Below are 17,576 nucleotides of genomic sequence, written 5' to 3' on the forward strand. Positions count from 1 at the left end.
TGTCTCCGCTGGCAGCAGCGGCGAAGTTGGTACAAAGAAATGGACAAGAAAAAGAATATAAAAGTCGCAAAGACGGCGAGAATGGATTCGGACCAGGGCATTCATCTGGGAATCTATCCGTGGCGTAAGTCGACGATTGACCATGCAAGCTGGTAAACAGCAAGGATGGTGAGAACAATGAGCAGGGCGATAATCAGGCTAAGGTCGGTTTTGTAATTAGAACCGTTCATTAACGAGATTTCGCAGCTGTCGTCTGAAGGAGTGCTCGTAGATATCAACAACAAGATTGTCAATATCGATGCGAGCTGGAGGGCGAGGATGAAGGGTTTCGTGTTGGGATACGTGGTGTCCTTAGATAAGATGGGGATATAGCGTATACAGGGCAACTAGCAGGCTTGCTAGGAACACTGCCGATATTCCGAGTCCGATTAAGGCAAAGGTAAGGGTTACAGTCACAAAGACTGCGAGGATAAGGTCGTCGTAGAGGATGAACCCAAAAATCAAGTCGAACACAAACAACAGGAGGAGTAGTCGGAAGGGGATTACCCAAAGGACTACTGCAACGATGAAGTGTATCGGATGAATCTTGAGAGTGAGTGCTTTTCCGTCGGTCCACTCGCTGTACGTTGACAAGCACCGGGTTGTCCACACGAACGCAAGCGATGACCTCTTCTGGTCAAGCGAGGTATTCGATCTGAAAGGTAGATTGCACCGACAAACGTCAAAGTGCAGCTAGCAACCGTTTCGGTTTAACTAGGGAATACAATGGGGTAATATCGTCAGGCAGCGTTCGTTCTCTGACGTGGCGCTGAGCGGCGATGTCGAGCTTCGGCTAAATGTAAGCCACTAACTCAATCGACTTAGATCGAGCTAAGGTCGCTACTCGCACTTCGGTAGACGACGCTTTAGCAAGTCAAAGGCAACGAAGTCGATGGGACAGATAGACGCGAAGAACGGAGTTCAAGTTAGGTAGAATAAACCTTAGCCGAAGCTGGGGTTCAGCCCAGCTGAGGCTCTACTTAAATACACGTGAGTATTCTAAAAATACTACTGCGCAGTCAGTCCGTGATGATCGCGCGCCGTGTAATCCGGCTGACTAAAGAAAAGAAAAGAAAAGAAAAGATAAAGGAAAAGAAAAAGAAAAGAATAACCGTAACACCTACCTTCACAGTGGCTTCACTGCTCGCCAATCCGATGCTAACCGATTGCCTAACCCCTTCCTAGCCCAGCGATCAGAATCCAATGGCTGGGGTGAGTATCGAAGCGACCCCCCACGGAACCCAACTACCTCTCTGTTCGATGACATCCCAGGTTGGGATGACGACGACGACCAAGGTTCGGAAGACGGGGAATTCCCCCCTCACATGCCAATGAATGGCTGCGGAAACCCATCAGGAAATCCTGGCGGTGGCCCACCCAATCCTGGTGGCCCCAGAGGTCCTGGTGGTCCCAGTGGTCTTGGCGGTCCTGGAGGAGGACCTAACAACAATCCTGGTAACAATCCTAATCCTCCCAATAACGACGCCCAGATCCTCATTCAACTCATGAATGTCCTCCGCGGCATCTCCGATGCTGTCAATGGCAATCGACAACGTGCGGTACGCACCAAGGTCAAGGAACCAGATACCTTTGACAGTTCAGACTCCCGAAAACTTAAGGCCTTCATTGTCTCCCTCCAGTTGAACTTCAACGACCGTCCCGACGCCTTCTGATCAGATATGGCAAAAGTCAACTACGCTATCTCCTTCCTTTCCGGTGTCGCCCTAGACTGGTTCAAACCGGATATCCTCCACCCTAATCACTGCAACCCCCCTGCTTGGGCATATTCCTATACTGCTTTCCTTTCAGAACTCCGCACCAACTTCGGCCCCTTCGACACTGATGAGCCTAAACTTCCATGGCAACGGCAAAAACCAAAACTCTAGAGGAGTTCACGGCAAATGGCACGTAGCGGCAATAAAGGCTTTGTTGTTGTGCGAGTGTTTCGGTGCACCTCTGTGCGATGAATTCCTCAAGAACGCAAGTATACACTGCGACTTTTCAGTCAGCGAAGTAGTACCCTTAATGATCGAGTACTAGAAAACGTTGGCTGTAAGCCGGGAAGGGTCTCGATAGACGAGAAGGAACGGAATCCGGTATAACTGGGAATACCAGCAAACCGTGAACAAAGTGACAGCAATTTAACTAGTAAAAGCCGTGGGCAATGTTGACAGAATTAGAGAAAATGCCGTCAAAGAGAAATACCGTTGGCAAGATAACAAATACCGTGACGGCAAGAGACGAAGACTGTAGTCGAGAAACGAGAAACTGGTGGTAAAACAAAGATAAGACGAACTGGCGATGATATGAGGGGGAACTAGTGACGGCAAAACGATGGCTGGGATGGGGCTGGACTGAAACTGAAACTATACTGAGGTTAACGACAGCGAAACGAAACTGATACTAATCCTGAGTCTACACGGAGACTATCCTATACTGAAACTGATGGCAAGATACCAAATACCGTGACTGATGATCCTATACTGAAGCTGTTGACCGAAATTCCGTGACAGATGCTGCTGGTGGCAATAACGATCCTAATCTGAGTCCACATGGGGACGTAACGATCCTGAACTGAACTGGGTAAAACGATGGCGACGTAGAAGGTGAAAACTGATGAAAACGATGCTGGCTGGTGAAAGTGAAATGATGCTGGCGGATTAAAAGATAAAAGCGAGTTGTGGACACCAAATTCCGTGTATTGGTGCAATATGAGCATACACCAATACCGTTAGAAGAAAAGCCATGACAGAGAGTATAACTTGGAGTGACTATGTTGTTATTGTCTATCTCCTAGCGAGTACAAGCGATAATGGTGGTCGATAACATGGATGATGGCTAGTGTCCAGTAACTTGTCTAGCAACTACTACTACACTAGCTTTTATACTACAAGTCCGGAATAAAATTAGAATACTTGAAACGAGTCCTTAGTAAGTCCTTAGTACATTGATTGGTAAGAAATGATACAAAACGTGTGCTTCCAGAGTTCTAAAGTAACAGCACCCACACAGTTTTACCGCGTATAGACTTAGTGATCAGAAAGAATTCCCCCGACATACGGACTCTTGGGCTGCTGTGTTGCTGCGGCAAAGTACACTGAAGGTAGTACACTGAAGTAGATGCGTGCGGCATTTTCTTGGCATTGTAACAGCCTTAGTAAAGTGAGTGGAAAGGTCACGGTATTAGGTCTTTTGCCGTGGAGTTGGTACTTTGACTGTGGCATTCTTCTAAATGATGCTTGATGCTGATGTCATCGATGGCTGTGCTGGGCGATCAATGATGGTCCTAAATCTGTGAGATCTGCAATCAGGTGCCTGGCAGCATTAATGAAGTGGCGCAGATTGATACGGAATACGAGCTGGGAAGGATAGTTGGCGGTAAGAGTGGGTATTGCCGTGATTGCAACCATTGACTTAGTGAAAGTCCGCTAAGTGGACAAGGCATTTGTTATAATGCTAAAATCCGTGAATTCTGAGCATACAGAGCCTTGAGGCTCATCAACGCCGTCGGTGATGCCGAAGATGAGCTTGAAAATCTTCGGATGCGTGATGGAGACCGCATCATGAAGTATATTGTCAAATTCAATCAGTATGCTGCCATTATTGGCTACGGTGACAACTCCCTTCGTCATGCCTTCTACCATGGCCTTTGCTCTCGCATCAAGGATGATATGGCCCACCACGGGAAACCCGATAATCTCCGTGATATGCGGAATCTCGCTCAAGAGCTCGACGCTCGCTACTGGACTCGGAAAGCCGAAATCTCCTGAGAAAATTGCAGTAACCCATCTTCCTCTTCCAGCAACAGCAACAAGGCAAAGGGTTCTAACTCTTCATCTCCCAACTCCAACTCCGCGAGCCAAAAGTCCTCCCATTCAGGCTCCGCGGGATCATCTTCGTCTTCCCCCAACAACTCTCCCTCTTCCAACCCTAAGCCCTACACTGACAAGCTAGGCAAAGATGGCCATCTTACTCAAGAAGAAAAAGACTGCCATCGGAAGAATAACCTCTGCATGTTCTGTGGAGGTAAGCACAAGACTGAAGATTGCAACAAGCGCAAAGCCATGGCCTCTGCTCGGGGTCGTGCTGCTGCAGCTACTCCCACCCCTACTCCCGAGTCCACTGCCTCTATTGAAACAGTTCCATTGGAATCGGAAAACTAAAGAGCAACCCTGTATCCTCCACACTAGGACAGGGTTGCGTTGACTGTCACAGTGCACTGGAGATTGTAACCCTCAACGCTGCCGCTCTTTCCAATCATTCCCTAACTGTCTCTCTCTCGTCTGAAGTCGGCTCCGGATCGGAGTCCGACGGTTCACCCATTTCTACTATCCTTCGTTTTCTTGCACTCATTGATTCTGGCTCTAGCCACTGCTTTGTTGATTCGAAGTATGTTGAGGATCACAACCTCCTTACCAAATCTATCCCACCTGTCCAACTTCGGCTTCTCGACGGCTCCGTCGGATCTCACATCTCCCAATCCATTTCCCTTCCAATCTGTTTCCCTTCCGGAGACATCCTTCCTATTGACTTCTATGTCACTCATCTAGATTCATCTTGTAATGTCATTCTGGGATACAACTGGCTCTCCCGCTACAATCCGTCGATTGACTGGGTAAAGCACAGTATCACTTTCTGTTCACCATTATCAGTTGTTTCTTCATCAAGCGCTTCCACGGCTGCTGACACACATGTGCCAGTCCACTCGGACTCTTCCAGTCCAATCCAACCATCCCAATCATCATCTTCCACCCCAAAATCGAGATCCCGATGGGCTCCGCCGCCTTATGAACCTATCTATTCCTACCCTACCATTCCTTCCTTTGGTGCTTCGGCCGCCCCCAAGATATCTATCATATCGGCTGCCGCTTTTGTCCGAGCTTGTGCAGAAGAAGGGGCTCAGCAGTTCACATTGCAGCCTTCTATGCCTAGTGTTAATGGCAAGGCGACCTCCACGGCTCCCGCTAACTTATCCGATGTCCCACCGGAGTACCATGAATTTGCTGATGTATTCAGTGATTCCCTTTCTGAAAAGCTCCCTGAGCATCACCCTTACAACCTCAAGATCAATATTGAGGAAGGCTCCACCCCTCCACTCAGACCCATCTATTCCCTTTCTGAATCCGAACTAAAGGCCTTACGCGAGTTTATTGACAATAACATCCATAATGGTTTCATCACTCCTTCCCGCTCTCCACACAGAGCTCTGGTACTGTTTGTCAAGAAGAAAACTGGTGAACTTAGACTCTGTGTAGATTATCGTGGACTTAATAAAATCTCTAAAAAAGACCATTACCCTTTGCCCCTCATTTCCGACCTCCTCGATTCCACACGTTCCGCTCATCTCTACACCAAGCTAGACCTTTGCCATGCCTACCATCTCGTCTGCATAGCCAAGGGTGATGAATGGAAAACCGCGTTTCGGACCCGTTACGGCTCCTTTGAATGGCGAGTCATGCCATTTGGACTCACTAATGCTCCCGCAGCTTTCCAATGCTTCGTCAACGACATCTTTTCCGATATGCTCGATGTATCTGTCGTTGTATACCTTGATGACATCCTTATCTACTCCGACAATCCCGAGGATCACCGAAAACACATATGCGAAGTCCTTCGCAGACTCAGGGCTAATGGCCTCTACTCCAAGGGTTCCAAATGTGAATTCCATCAGGACTCCATCGAATATCTTGGTTACATTCTCTCGCCTGAAGGCTTACACATGTCTGAAGACAAGGTCAAAGCTATTACTGACTGGCCGGTTCCACGGAAAGTCAAGGATATCCAATCCTTCCTCGGCTTCGCTAATTTCTACCGCCATTTTATTCATGAGTACAGCGAGATCGTCCTGCCCTTAACATGACTCACTCGCAAAGGAACTCTGTGGAAATTTGACGAAGAATGCCTATCCGCTTTCAATGAGTTGAAGCAGGCTTTTACTCATGCTCCTATCCTCACCCACTGGCTTCCCGACCGCCAACTGGTTGTGGAAACTGACGTGTCTGACTACGCTATTGTCGCCATCCTATCCATTTACCTAGAGGATGGTGAGATCCATCCAATCTCCTTCTTGTCCTGGAGTCTCCATGGTGCCGAACTCAACTACGATATGCATGATAAAGAGCTTCTAGCCATCTTCGAAGCTTTCAAATACTGGCACCACTACCTTGAAGGCTCTGCAGAAGCCATTGACGTCATTACAGATCACAAGAACCTTGAGTATTTCTCTACTACCAAGGTCCTTACTCAACGTCAAGTACGCTGGTCCGAATTCCTCTCTCAATTCAACCTTGTTATTCGGTTCCGACCGGGTAAACTTGGTGGGAAACCGGATGCCCTCACTAGACGATGGGACGTCTACCCTAAAGAGGGGGATAGTCAATATGCTCAAGTCAACCCTCACAATTTCTGACCCTGTTTTCACTCAAGAACAACTCTCCGCTTCACTCCATGCTACATTCCTTGAAGGTCCGGTCTTACACGCTAGTGCTATCATGGACATCGACAAGCTCCACTCTGATATCAAGAATGCACAGCCATTGGATTCCACTGCCACCGAAGGCTTCCGACTCGCATCTTCCCCTTCCAACTCCTCTCGGTGGTCCATGGACGAATCAGGACTACTACGTCTTGACAGTCGCATTTATGTCCTGGACACCGATGATCTCTGTCTTCGCGTTCTCCAAAACAATCACGACCACATCTTGGCAGGTCATTTTGGTCAAAATCGGACTCTCAAACTTGTCTGACAGAATTACACCTGGCCACAGATGCGTGAATACGTTCGCCACTATGTTAAATCTTGCACTACCTGTGGATGTAACAAAACACCTAGACACCGGCCTTTTGGCCTACTCAAACCATTGCTGGTCCCAGAATGCCCGTGGGATTCCATCTCCATGGACTTCATCGAACAATTACCAGATTCCAACGGATTCACTGCTATCCTTGTAGTGGTCGACCATGCAAGTAAGCAAGCAATTTTCATTCCTACCCACAATACCATCAACTCCGAAGAGCTTGCTTGGTTATTCGTTAACCATGTGTTCGCAAAACATGGTGTCCCCAATCATATAACCTCTGACCACGGCTCTGAATTTGTCTCCCAGTTCACTCGCGCTCTTGCCAAAGCCTTGGATATGGAGCTTCACTTCACTTCTGGATATCACCCGGAGGCTGACAGACAAACTGAATGCACTAACCAAACTCTGGAACAGTACATCCGCATCTACTGCTCCTATCAACAAGACAATTGGGATACCTTACTACCCATTGCTGAGTTTGCTTACAACAACGCTCCCAACACTTCCACCGGAATCTCTCCATTCTTTGCTAACAAAGGCTATCATCCCAATATCACCATACATCCTGAACGCGACATCGCCTCTGCTCGGGCCCATGACTTCATCATTAACCTCGACGAACTCCACCAATTCCTTCAAGATGAAATCACTTATGCTCAGTCCTGTTACAAATTACAAGCGGACAAGCGGCGGTCCCCGGCTCCTGACTTCAAAGTAGGTGACAAAGTCTACCTCAGTTCCAAACATATCAGAACTACTCACCCTACTGCGAAATTTGCTGAAAAATTCCTAGGACCATTCGATATCATTGCTCAGCCAGGATCCCACTCGTTCACTCTCAAACTCCCGTCGGACCTCCGCTCCATTCACCCTGTGTTCCATGTCTCCCAACTTGAACCCATGGAGACCAATACTATCCCTAACCTGTACCCAACCTCCACCACCTCCAGTTGAAGTCGACGGTGAAGAACAGTATGAGATCTCTCAAATCCTCGACTCTAAACTCAACTGTCAGGTTCCACTGTCCACTCCTATACCGAGTCCAATGGTTGGGTTATGAAGGTACCGATGAAGAGTTTGCCTGGATCCCCGCTACAGAATTCTCCATGGACGAATATATAAAAGACTTCCACCAACGTTACCCAGACAAACCAGGACCGCTATCCAAAGTCACCATCCGCAAAGTCTCCCTCAAACCCTTGCCCATTGCTTCTTGACCTACTCATAACTTATCGGCTCCCTACGGTCTCCGCTCTCCGAATTTCAAATCAAATCCTGGAAAACTATTGCAAATTACCTTCCTAATTGGGAACAGAGCCCATCAGGCGCCTATTTCTTGCTTTCCTTCTTCCTCTTACTCACTCAAGCCTACAAGCCAAGATATATATATATATATATTTATGCCCATCAGGGCCCGTGCTTCAAAATCCATGTACAAGACAACATCCAAAAAATATATACAAGTCCAAGAAGGGCGCCTAGGATTCCGCGTGCACCAACTCTCCCATCACCACATCCTCGTCCACCCTATCTTCCCTTCCACTTCCTTCCTCCTCCTCATCACTCATAACAAGAAGCTCCAGCTCATCCAGTGCTGGAACGCCGATGGCACCCATGCCCGGGCACATCTCATCCCTCTTCTTCTCCTCGGGATCCAATTCCCCTTTGGAATCCTCTACCAAAAACTCATCTGCATCCTCCAAATACCTCTTCCACAATGCCCACTCAATCCAATGGCCTCCGAGTGCATAGAACTGGTCCCTTGTGTCCAAGAAATGGTCACGATGTTTGATGGCCAATTGAAGACCGTCTTTCCCAAGGCAGCTGTACCAAACTTGCATGTTGGCGAACCTCAAAGGGATCCGCGGCATCGAGGGTTTCGGTACCCATCACGTGGGCATTCCACAACTGGGCAACGTCCTTGTCAAGTCGCATATGCATCGTGATCCGTAGGGCCTCCGAGTTCACATTCTTGAGGTTTCCGAGCTCGACCTTCGATGCTGCCCATTCCTCCCTAAACTCCTCCTCGACGAAATCTGACAGGCCACTCCAGAGCATCATCCTCATGAAAATCGTCGACCAAGTCATCGACGCGGCTTCCAAGGAAATCCACCTTTCCCTCTACCCTTTCCAAGCCTTCCTGGAAATCGTCCATCTTGTCACAAAGTTTTTGTAGGAGGTCAATGACCTCACTGGAACCCGCGGATCCCGAACCTTCACTTTGTGGAAACACACACTTGTTCTTCTTTAATTTGCACCATTCGCAAGTACGCCCACGGCGAATGAAACATTTTACGTTGTCTGTCTTACAACGTCCACAATGCTCTATGCACCAAGTCAGCAAATTAGTCGGAACCCGCGGGGAGGCTTACCATTATCCTTATATTCCTCGTCATCTGCCTGCATCTCAGGCTCGGTCTTCAACTTCTTCAACGGCTGCCCCGACGGCCCTGCGACTTCCTCCTCTCCACTCAATACCACCGCACTGGACTTGGCCTTCCTCTTCTTTGAATTCCCCATGGCCTCCGAATCCATTGCCTTACCCTTACCCTTCCTATCCTTCCTCTGCTTTACCAATTTTTTCAGTGCCTTCCCCTTCGGGTCCTTCTCCTGCTCGTCATCTCTGTCGGACCTGCTACCAACCTTGCTCCCCTCATTCCCATCTAACTTCTCCCTCTCCTTCTCCGCCTCCACGGCCTTGCTAGCTTCCACCAAAGCCTTTGCCTTGGCCTCACCTTCTAACTTCTTCTTCTCCACGGCTCTCCGTTCCTCCAAGGCCCTTGCCTCCTCTTCCAACCTCCGCTGCTCCTGCGGCAGCCGCCTCCGCCCTTGCCTTTGCCTCTGCCTCCTCTTGCCGTTTCCTGTCCATGGCCTCCCGCTCCTCCCTCTCCTTCCTTGCTTTGGCTTCCACAACCTTCCTTTCCTGCGCCAACTTTTTCTCTCGCCGTTCTAACTCCAGAGCCTGCCTCTTTTCCTCCTTTTGCTTCTGCACCCTCCAAGCCTCATGGGCCTCCATGGCATCCTCCCTAGCCTTCTCCGTGGCATCCCGCTCGTCATAAAAGGCCTCTAGGTCTTCAGGCCGAATATCTTTGGGCATCAGGGCAGGTTCGTACGGTTCGGGCGTCACGGAAGCACGGTATTCAACAGTGGACACCATGGCCAACGACGAGGACAAAACTCAGAAAATGGAAGAGATGGTGGTGGTAGAAAGCTAAGAGGTGAAAAGCCATGTGACCAACCTGAAAAAATTCCACACGGTCACACTCGGCCATCGGGATCTGCATCCTTGAGGGCAAGAACGCTAAGGGGGGGATACTGTAACGAGCATGCCGATGGAAACCCGACTTCCACTCAACCCAACAAACCACAGCCTGGAATCCTACGGATTCCGATTCCCAGTTTCTATTTCATATTCCATTTCATATTCCATTTTATATTTCACTTCTCCATTACAATTTATCAATAGCCTGACATCGGTAGCGAACATGTCATTGGACCCCATCGGCTACTGACCGGTAGAATACATCCTCCGACAACCCTAGAATGTAGACCACTCCAAGTAGGAACTAGATCAGGACTCCTAACTAGTATATAAGCCTTAGAATTACACTGTAGATACTCAGTTCGAATATCAACTTGGTTCAGCCCAATCTCTCTCTCTCTCTGACTCTAAGTCTAACTCTCGTTCTCCAGTCTGCGGAACTCCGATCCGTTGGACTTATCTTTTACCTCGTCTCTGCCACTCTGTGGACTTCCGTCTGTATCCATCTTAGGGCTTCGGCTCAGGGGTGACATTGCTAATAGCTTTGCCTACACCCGACGCATCCCACGGCATTCCGCTACGTGCACTTACTGCCGCAATCCTATTGGCACGATCCTAACACCTGGCAATCCCTCGTATCTATGTCACATCAAGAATAGCCGATGTAACCGGCATCCGGGTTACACTCCTCCCCACTCTAAAAAAAAACAAACGTACTAGTCCAAGTAGAAAGAAACATAAAGAAAAAGGAATGCTGGAACATGAAGACCATTGTCACGGACAAAACGAACAAGGAAAGTATTATCTTTCATGGGTGTGAACATAAGGACAGAAGTGACCAAAATATTGCAACATGGCTGAAGACAATAGCAATCAAAGAAAAGCGAGTACAAAAGTGATGCAAAAGACAACGGGTAGTGAGGGAAATCTTTAGTCAAAGTCATGGTCGGTGTCATAGTCTGAGTCCGAAGAGTCGGGTCCATCTAATACAAAGGAGCCTGGCATTTCCAGGATCTCAGCATCCCCAAAAGTAATTCCAGCTACTTGTTGGTGAGGGAGTAGAGGGCAGGTGGCTCATGGAGCGACACCGGCAGCTGAATCTCCAGGGCAGTTATGTGCGCTGTGCTGCGTCCAGTTCGGCAAAGATGGGGTCTTCCTGCAATGGAAACAACCTCCAGAAGCCTGAAGAGCCTCTTTCTCGGCATAGGAAAGATCCGGAAAAGGGTAATGTGAGCCGTTTGACACAGCCATAGATGCTGTGGGATGGGTAGAAGTGATGTGGGCAGTCGGAATGGCTTGGGATTGGTCACTAGTCTGAACATTCTTGATTCGAACAACGTTCTCTGCAATTAGGCTCACCCAAGTTGTAGACATCAGATTGACCAAGGCATCAAGCTTCATGGTTCCATAGACTGACGCAAAACCCGTAGTACTGTGGACGCGAAGGGATAAAATGGGATGCATGAAGAATAACAGATGATTTTTGACAGAAGAGTCAGTGATGGTGTAGCCAGTGCCAGCAGACGTGAGGGCATTCCGCACAGTTTGGAGGTCTGACACAAAAGACTGGAAGTCCGTCCCAGGTGCATGCTTTACCGAGTAGAAGGCAGCAAGTGCATCCAAACGCCAGTTGGAGGGGACAAAATGATCCTTCACCTTTGTGACAAACTCATCCCATGATGCCAGCTTCTTTAATGACTCCCAGTTCTCATTCCACCAAGCAGCGGCCTCAGCATGTTCCATCTTCAATCCAGCAACTAGTATTTGCATCTCGGGTTTGATCTTCTTATCAGCATTGAGAGCAGACCAGGCCTCAAAGGAGTCTGCACAGTGAGTCAGCCATGTGAGTGCAGCAATTGAGGTGACATTGGCGAGGGTAGGGAGATCTAATTTCGAAGACATTGGTTGAGGGCTAGGTGAGCAAGAAGAATCAAGTTCAGTCAATGATGACAATGAACAGTTGGGAACGGGAGATAGACAAGGGTCTGTAGTGTGTTTGTCGGGTTGTTGATGTAAGTCTGGATTGTCCAAGGCTTCCAAGATGGGTAGGTGGTACTGCTGCATGGTACGGCACGTGAAACAGTGTGATGACATGGCAGGGTCCAGTGTGGGAATGAAAGCGAAAGAAGAGAGCAAGTTGGATTGCAAAAAAAAGTGGAAGCTTGTAGCCATGGAGCTACACTGAAGAACTCATTCACACAGATGTGCAAGGAACCAGCTTGGTATTCATGAGACGACGGTACAGATGGTGGTGGTAAACTAAAGAGATATGACCTGGCAATCCCTCGTATCTATGTCACATCGGGAATAGCCAATGTAACCAGCATCCGGGTTACAGTTTACCAGTCTTTTTTATCAGTTTGCCATTATCTCAGAACTTGCAGTGCCACCCTATGGTCACAGTGACATTCCAGACTTGGAGAGTGTCTTCAAAAAGCAACACCTTGGTCAGAAAATGCACATGCTTGACACCCAGTGTGAGTGAATTTATTTGCTCGTATATGCTACGACTGCCCACATGGTCACAGATCGTATACCTAGGCAAATCAGGGAGTTTATATCTGAATATGTCTATGACAAGCAGCTCAAAATGGTCCATGATATATCATCGAAGACCTGCTGCCATTTTGTCAATGTATCGGATGGACAGGAAGGGGAAAGAAGTAAAAGTTGGATTGTGAGTCTTCGCCTTAACACAATCGGTTTGACTCATTCACACTTGAGTTCAGAACAAGAAGGAAATTCAAGCTGTGGTCAAGATTGCAAAAATAATGCAGGACCGCGGCAAGTCATTCAAGGTGATAATGCCATATGACTCATAGAGGTCCGCCATCGAGAATGTGCTAAAAGATGCTATGCTGTCTTGGAAGGATAAATGTTACAATGTCGACTCCTTTCAGGATATGTTGTACACGGTTATTAGTATCAAATGAAACTCATATTTTTCAGGAAATGAGGATGACTATATCATTGTTTCCATTGTACAGTCTAAGAAGCTCGGTTTTCTGGTAAATGAACACCATGTTAATGTTATATTGACACGATGCAAGAAGGGAATGATTATATGCTCTAGCCATGCTTTCTTGGAAGGAATTGGTTCCCGGTCTTTAGTCGGGAGATTAGCAGTGCAGATGGGCACTAGATCATGGGTTGAATACTATGAAGTACTAAACGGTAGATTTCCTACAATTTAGAGTATTTAGAGCATATTCATGTCGCCAGTAATTCTTCCAATATACCTTCTGATATACTGAATGGCTTTCATTAGTACTGAAACATCTGAAATGTAACAGTAATCACTTTAGATAATATCTACACAATTTCTATCGTAATTCCAGCTTCCTTCAGGATGTTTATGCGATAGATCATTGTCTGATCTCCTTCACCTGAGTCACCAGAATTGTCAGAATCAAACAAGGACTGATTTAGTCTCAGAAATACTGTGTTGAGCCTGACAACACCACTGGGAACGGTGCATCTCGACTCAATCATGTCAAGAAGGCACTTGGAGCATGATCATGTATGAGGTTGTAGATGAGAAAATAGCAAATCAAGATGGATATTTTGCATCTTTGGAAGAATTATCGATTGGTTGGAAGAGATTGTCAATGGGGAAAGAAATCATCATTCCAGACGAAATTATGAAGTGTTAGGCTGATGATGTTGGGCAACACTTGGAACACCGATATGCTGGCCATCGGTAGTAGTCTCATCGGCATTGTTAGCACCTTCCAAAACAACACCTCTTTATCTTGTCTACAGGCTCGTGATCACTTCAATCTCCTCTCTCCCCAGCTCAGCGAGAGTTATTTTCTTCTGCCATCTTTCAGCAGAACATTTAATGAAGAGACCTTTCCCACCCTTCCTTGTCTTTCAATATTCCAACCAACGTGCCAATTAAATCGAGGTCGGGATCAGATGCAATGGATATAGACATGTGGCAGACTCAACCATCGAGCCAATGTGTAGTGAGGTAGGCATCTGGTATCGAGATGAGAGAGTTGTGGGGCAAAACAGTGGTCGGTTGGTAGATATCTTTTGGTGGATATTGGCGGTGTCATGCTTGTCAGGAATGGTATCAGTAATCATCTCATGTGGAGCTTCCAGTCTGTGTTGGTATATCTCTCGGCCCAGCCATCTGGCCCCATCCCAAATTACAGCTTTTCAATATCATGGACACAATTCTCTTAGGCATACTCTTCCATATATATTGACTGTCTTTCTTGGATGACACGTTCTACATGGTGAGACTGGGTGTGATATGTCTCAACAGAGTGTATTAGCATGAATGTATTGTGGCTGACAGCCGCTTCTCCAACACAATGTTGACATGAATGTACAGGAGCTATTCGGCTGAGGTTATACACTAGATGATTGCATGTCAGGCTTCACAAGTGAGCGAGTTTACAAAGCAAGATGACAGCTGCAGATATCCTATTCGGTCCAAAGTCAGTCTCAGAATATACATGAATACATCCTCCACTGACCTGACTGTGGAGGATTACCCCAGCTAACCTGTCCATGAATTGGTGCAAGCATTGGCATTATAGGAATGATCCATGATTATGAGTGTGTATGTACCTGTTACAGTTTATTATTCATTTTTCTTCGTCTTACTCAGCATAATTATGTATATGCAATCACAACGGACAGTTTCCCACAGTACTATTATTAGCATACCAACGATGTATTTAAGTAGAGCCTCAGCTGGTCTAAACCCCAGCTTCGGCTAAGGTTTACTCTACCCAACTCCAAGCTCTCTGTTTCATGACTATCTAAGTCCTCAATCGATTCTCTTTTATCTCCTTTGACCTCTGAGAGTATCGTCCACTGAAGTGCGAGTGGCGATCCTCAGTTGATCTAAGTCGATAATAGTTGGTTGTTGACATTTAGCTGAAGCTCGACACACGTTGCCTAGCACCATGTCTGAGAACAAGTGTTGCCCGACGATTTTTAACTAGGCTTTTTTCCAAACTTGCATTGTGTGCTATCCATCGACATTGTACATTGATCAGCATGCCTTGCCAAGCTCAACAAACGAATACCCTGCTTGACCAGAAGAGGTCATCGCCTTACGTTCATGAGGACAGTCTCGTGGCTGTTAGCGTATCACGAGTGGACCAATGGAAAAGCACCCACCTACCTATTAAAACCTGCTACCATATCCTTCTATCCTTCAGCTACTCACGATTATAGCCATCATACGGTTAGTCGTGATAAGCGCCATGCAACCTGAATTCCCTGTCGCAATCAGTTTACATCCTTGGATGACTGATTTCGATACTTACACTACCGACCTTTCCCTCATCATTGCTATCTTAATTGTACTCACTATCCTTGTCATTCGATCGCTCATATGCCACTTGCTGAACTGCTACCAACTGTTGCAGTAGCTTTTGGATTACTTGCAGGGGCACTCCTAGTGCTCGCCATCAGGGCAGTCTATAGGTGTTGCACCTGCGCTCGAAGGGCACGACTCTCATTCCATTATATTCCCCATCTCCTGATCCCGTATCCAACCATCCCTTATCCGCACATTCCAGTGCAACCGACGACCCATCACACCCAGAGGAGAATCCTCAGATTCCAGGGAGTCTTCCCCAACCCTAAGAGCAGCCTCTGTCGACATCACAGATGTACGAGGCGTCAACTTACTCGGAGATGTCCACGTATCCCCACCAGGAATCATCGACCTCCCTCCCGTTGGAGGAGAAGAAAGAGGGACTCTGGACCAGGGCGAAGAAAGTGATGATACCGAGTTTGAAGGGGACAAGCTCACAGATCTCGAAAGGGTCTGTCTCCAAGACCTCCTCAACGACCTCTACCCGTCAGAAGAAGATGCAACCGATCCCAGAGTCAGGTGGGTCAATGTCACCCCTACTTCCAGAAAGTACTTCCATGGAGACAACTTTGAGGAAGATAGTGGAGAGCTCGGCCTTGGGGCCTCTGCTGCAACTACCGCCCATCCAAGTGGAACAGACCCCTATGATGGTAGAATTGCGCCAGGCAGCAGAAGAGAGGACCCAGGGATCCCTGTGGCATGGCACCCCTCAACAAGTTGGGTCTTCGCAGGGGAAGAGACTCCTGTGGCCAGAGTATCAACCGAAACCGCAGGGCCCAAGGACACCCCCACCCAGAGGACCATTGCCCTCCCCGCCAAAACAGAGCAGCATATCTGGGACGTCATCGAAGTGTACTCCCCGGATGCTCACCCCAATATATACACAAGAGATACCATTACCAATGATGCACAAATCACTGAGTATCCAGGTGATACACCAGAAGGAGAGCAGATCCTCAGTTGGTTTAGAAGAGATTCCGCCACCGACGAACTCCCCGGAATCCCCACTTTTACACCATCAGTCGCACCCTGAGCCTTCGCGGTCCCCCAGCCCATCAATCAGAGACCTTGGACCAATGAGTACAACATGCTCGTCGTCTCCAACTTCAACCTTCGAGCTTCCTGGCTCACCCCAGAAGGAACGACCATCATGGACAGAGGAAGAACGGCAAGCGCATGCAACCGAAATGCAGAGCACCGTGCCATACGAGACCTCCCCTTCAATCTCCCCCTCGAGCCAGATGCCACCGACGGCGAGGCCAACCAAAGGTTCCGAACAGCAGAGCTTCGACTTCGGGAGGAATCCCGAAGGGCAGGAGACAACCTTGAGCACCATGAGGAGATCCTTGAGGACTTCCTCTTCAAGATGCTCGATGAGGACTGCTCGGATCTCGCAGAGTACAACAGGAGACAGGCCCGCGAAGCGAGACAGTGACAAGAAGCCCGAACAAATGAGCCATGGGCCCTTAGAGCCAGCAGACAGTGGAGCGCCGAAGAGGTTGCCCGTTACAATGCCAAACAGGCCGCCCCTCAGTACGATAATGAAGGAGGTGATGAGGGACATCAAGAGGGTGCTCACTGAACTGATTACGGTGGTGCCCCCTACCCTTAACCTTCTCACTTGGGACAACATGTACGAAGTCATTGCGGAAGACATGATGTCTGACCCACAGTGGCTCCTCTCCAAGGCAGGAGAAGATTACTTAGACGCCTGACTTTTCAGCGACGAATACCTCATGAAGAATATCCTGGAAGTTGATGCGTGGCACCGAGCTGCCATCGTTTGGAATATCTGTCACCTGGAATTCCTGAAGCAGGGGTGCGCCGCGTATCAATGACCGGCGCCAATGCCCCACCCACTCAGTACATATGGGGCCGGTGGAGGAGGCACAGACCAAGGTTTTGAGGAGGACGAAGGGGCCGGACCCTCTAACCCCAACAAAGGGAAGGGTTCGACAGTACCCCCGCAACCTCTGAAGAGGCCACCGCCACCACTACTGCCTAACTATCTGGGGGGATACCTGTTAACAACCAACTTAAATCGACTTAGATCAACTAAGGATCGCCACTCACACTTCAATGGACAATACTCTTAGAGGTCAAAGGAGATTATAGAAGTCAATCATGAACTTAG

The 17,576-nt window shown here is 48.1% G+C and overlaps 3 protein-coding genes across 3 annotated transcripts; 2 read left to right on the forward strand and 1 right to left on the reverse strand.

The window, feature by feature from the left end:
• Positions 1–10,879: 10,879 nt before the first annotated feature.
• EV420DRAFT_1518252 (uncharacterized protein) lies at positions 10,880–12,374 on the reverse strand (the record flags this gene model as incomplete). The annotated part of the gene is made up of 3 exons (XM_060472051.1): positions 10,880–11,115; positions 11,188–12,262; positions 12,292–12,374. Coding segments are annotated over 3 exons (1,242 nt in total), but the record flags the coding sequence as incomplete, so codon positions are not given.
• Positions 12,375–12,485: 111 nt separating this feature from the next.
• EV420DRAFT_1728035 (uncharacterized protein) lies at positions 12,486–13,401 on the forward strand. Its single transcript, XM_060479867.1, has 4 exons — positions 12,486–12,778; positions 12,831–12,899; positions 12,924–13,023; positions 13,051–13,401. Exons 1-4 carry the CDS (start codon positions 12,620–12,622, stop codon positions 13,293–13,295), a joined length of 573 nt encoding a protein of 190 aa, XP_060334754.1. The 5' UTR covers positions 12,486–12,619; the 3' UTR covers positions 13,296–13,401.
• A 2,056-nt stretch (positions 13,402–15,457) lies between these two features.
• EV420DRAFT_1476183 (uncharacterized protein) lies at positions 15,458–17,157 on the forward strand (the record flags this gene model as incomplete). Its single annotated transcript, XM_060469321.1, has 3 exons — positions 15,458–15,549; positions 15,671–16,292; positions 16,372–17,157. The coding sequence occupies 3 exons, from the start codon at positions 15,458–15,460 to the stop codon at positions 17,155–17,157; spliced, it is 1,500 nt and encodes a 499-aa protein (XP_060334755.1).
• Positions 17,158–17,576: the final 419 nt, after the last annotated feature.

This window comes from Desarmillaria tabescens (assembly GCF_030435595.1).
Source record: "Desarmillaria tabescens strain CCBAS 213 chromosome Unknown EV420scaffold_7, whole genome shotgun sequence".
Lineage (NCBI taxonomy): Eukaryota > Fungi > Basidiomycota > Agaricomycetes > Agaricales > Physalacriaceae > Desarmillaria > Desarmillaria tabescens.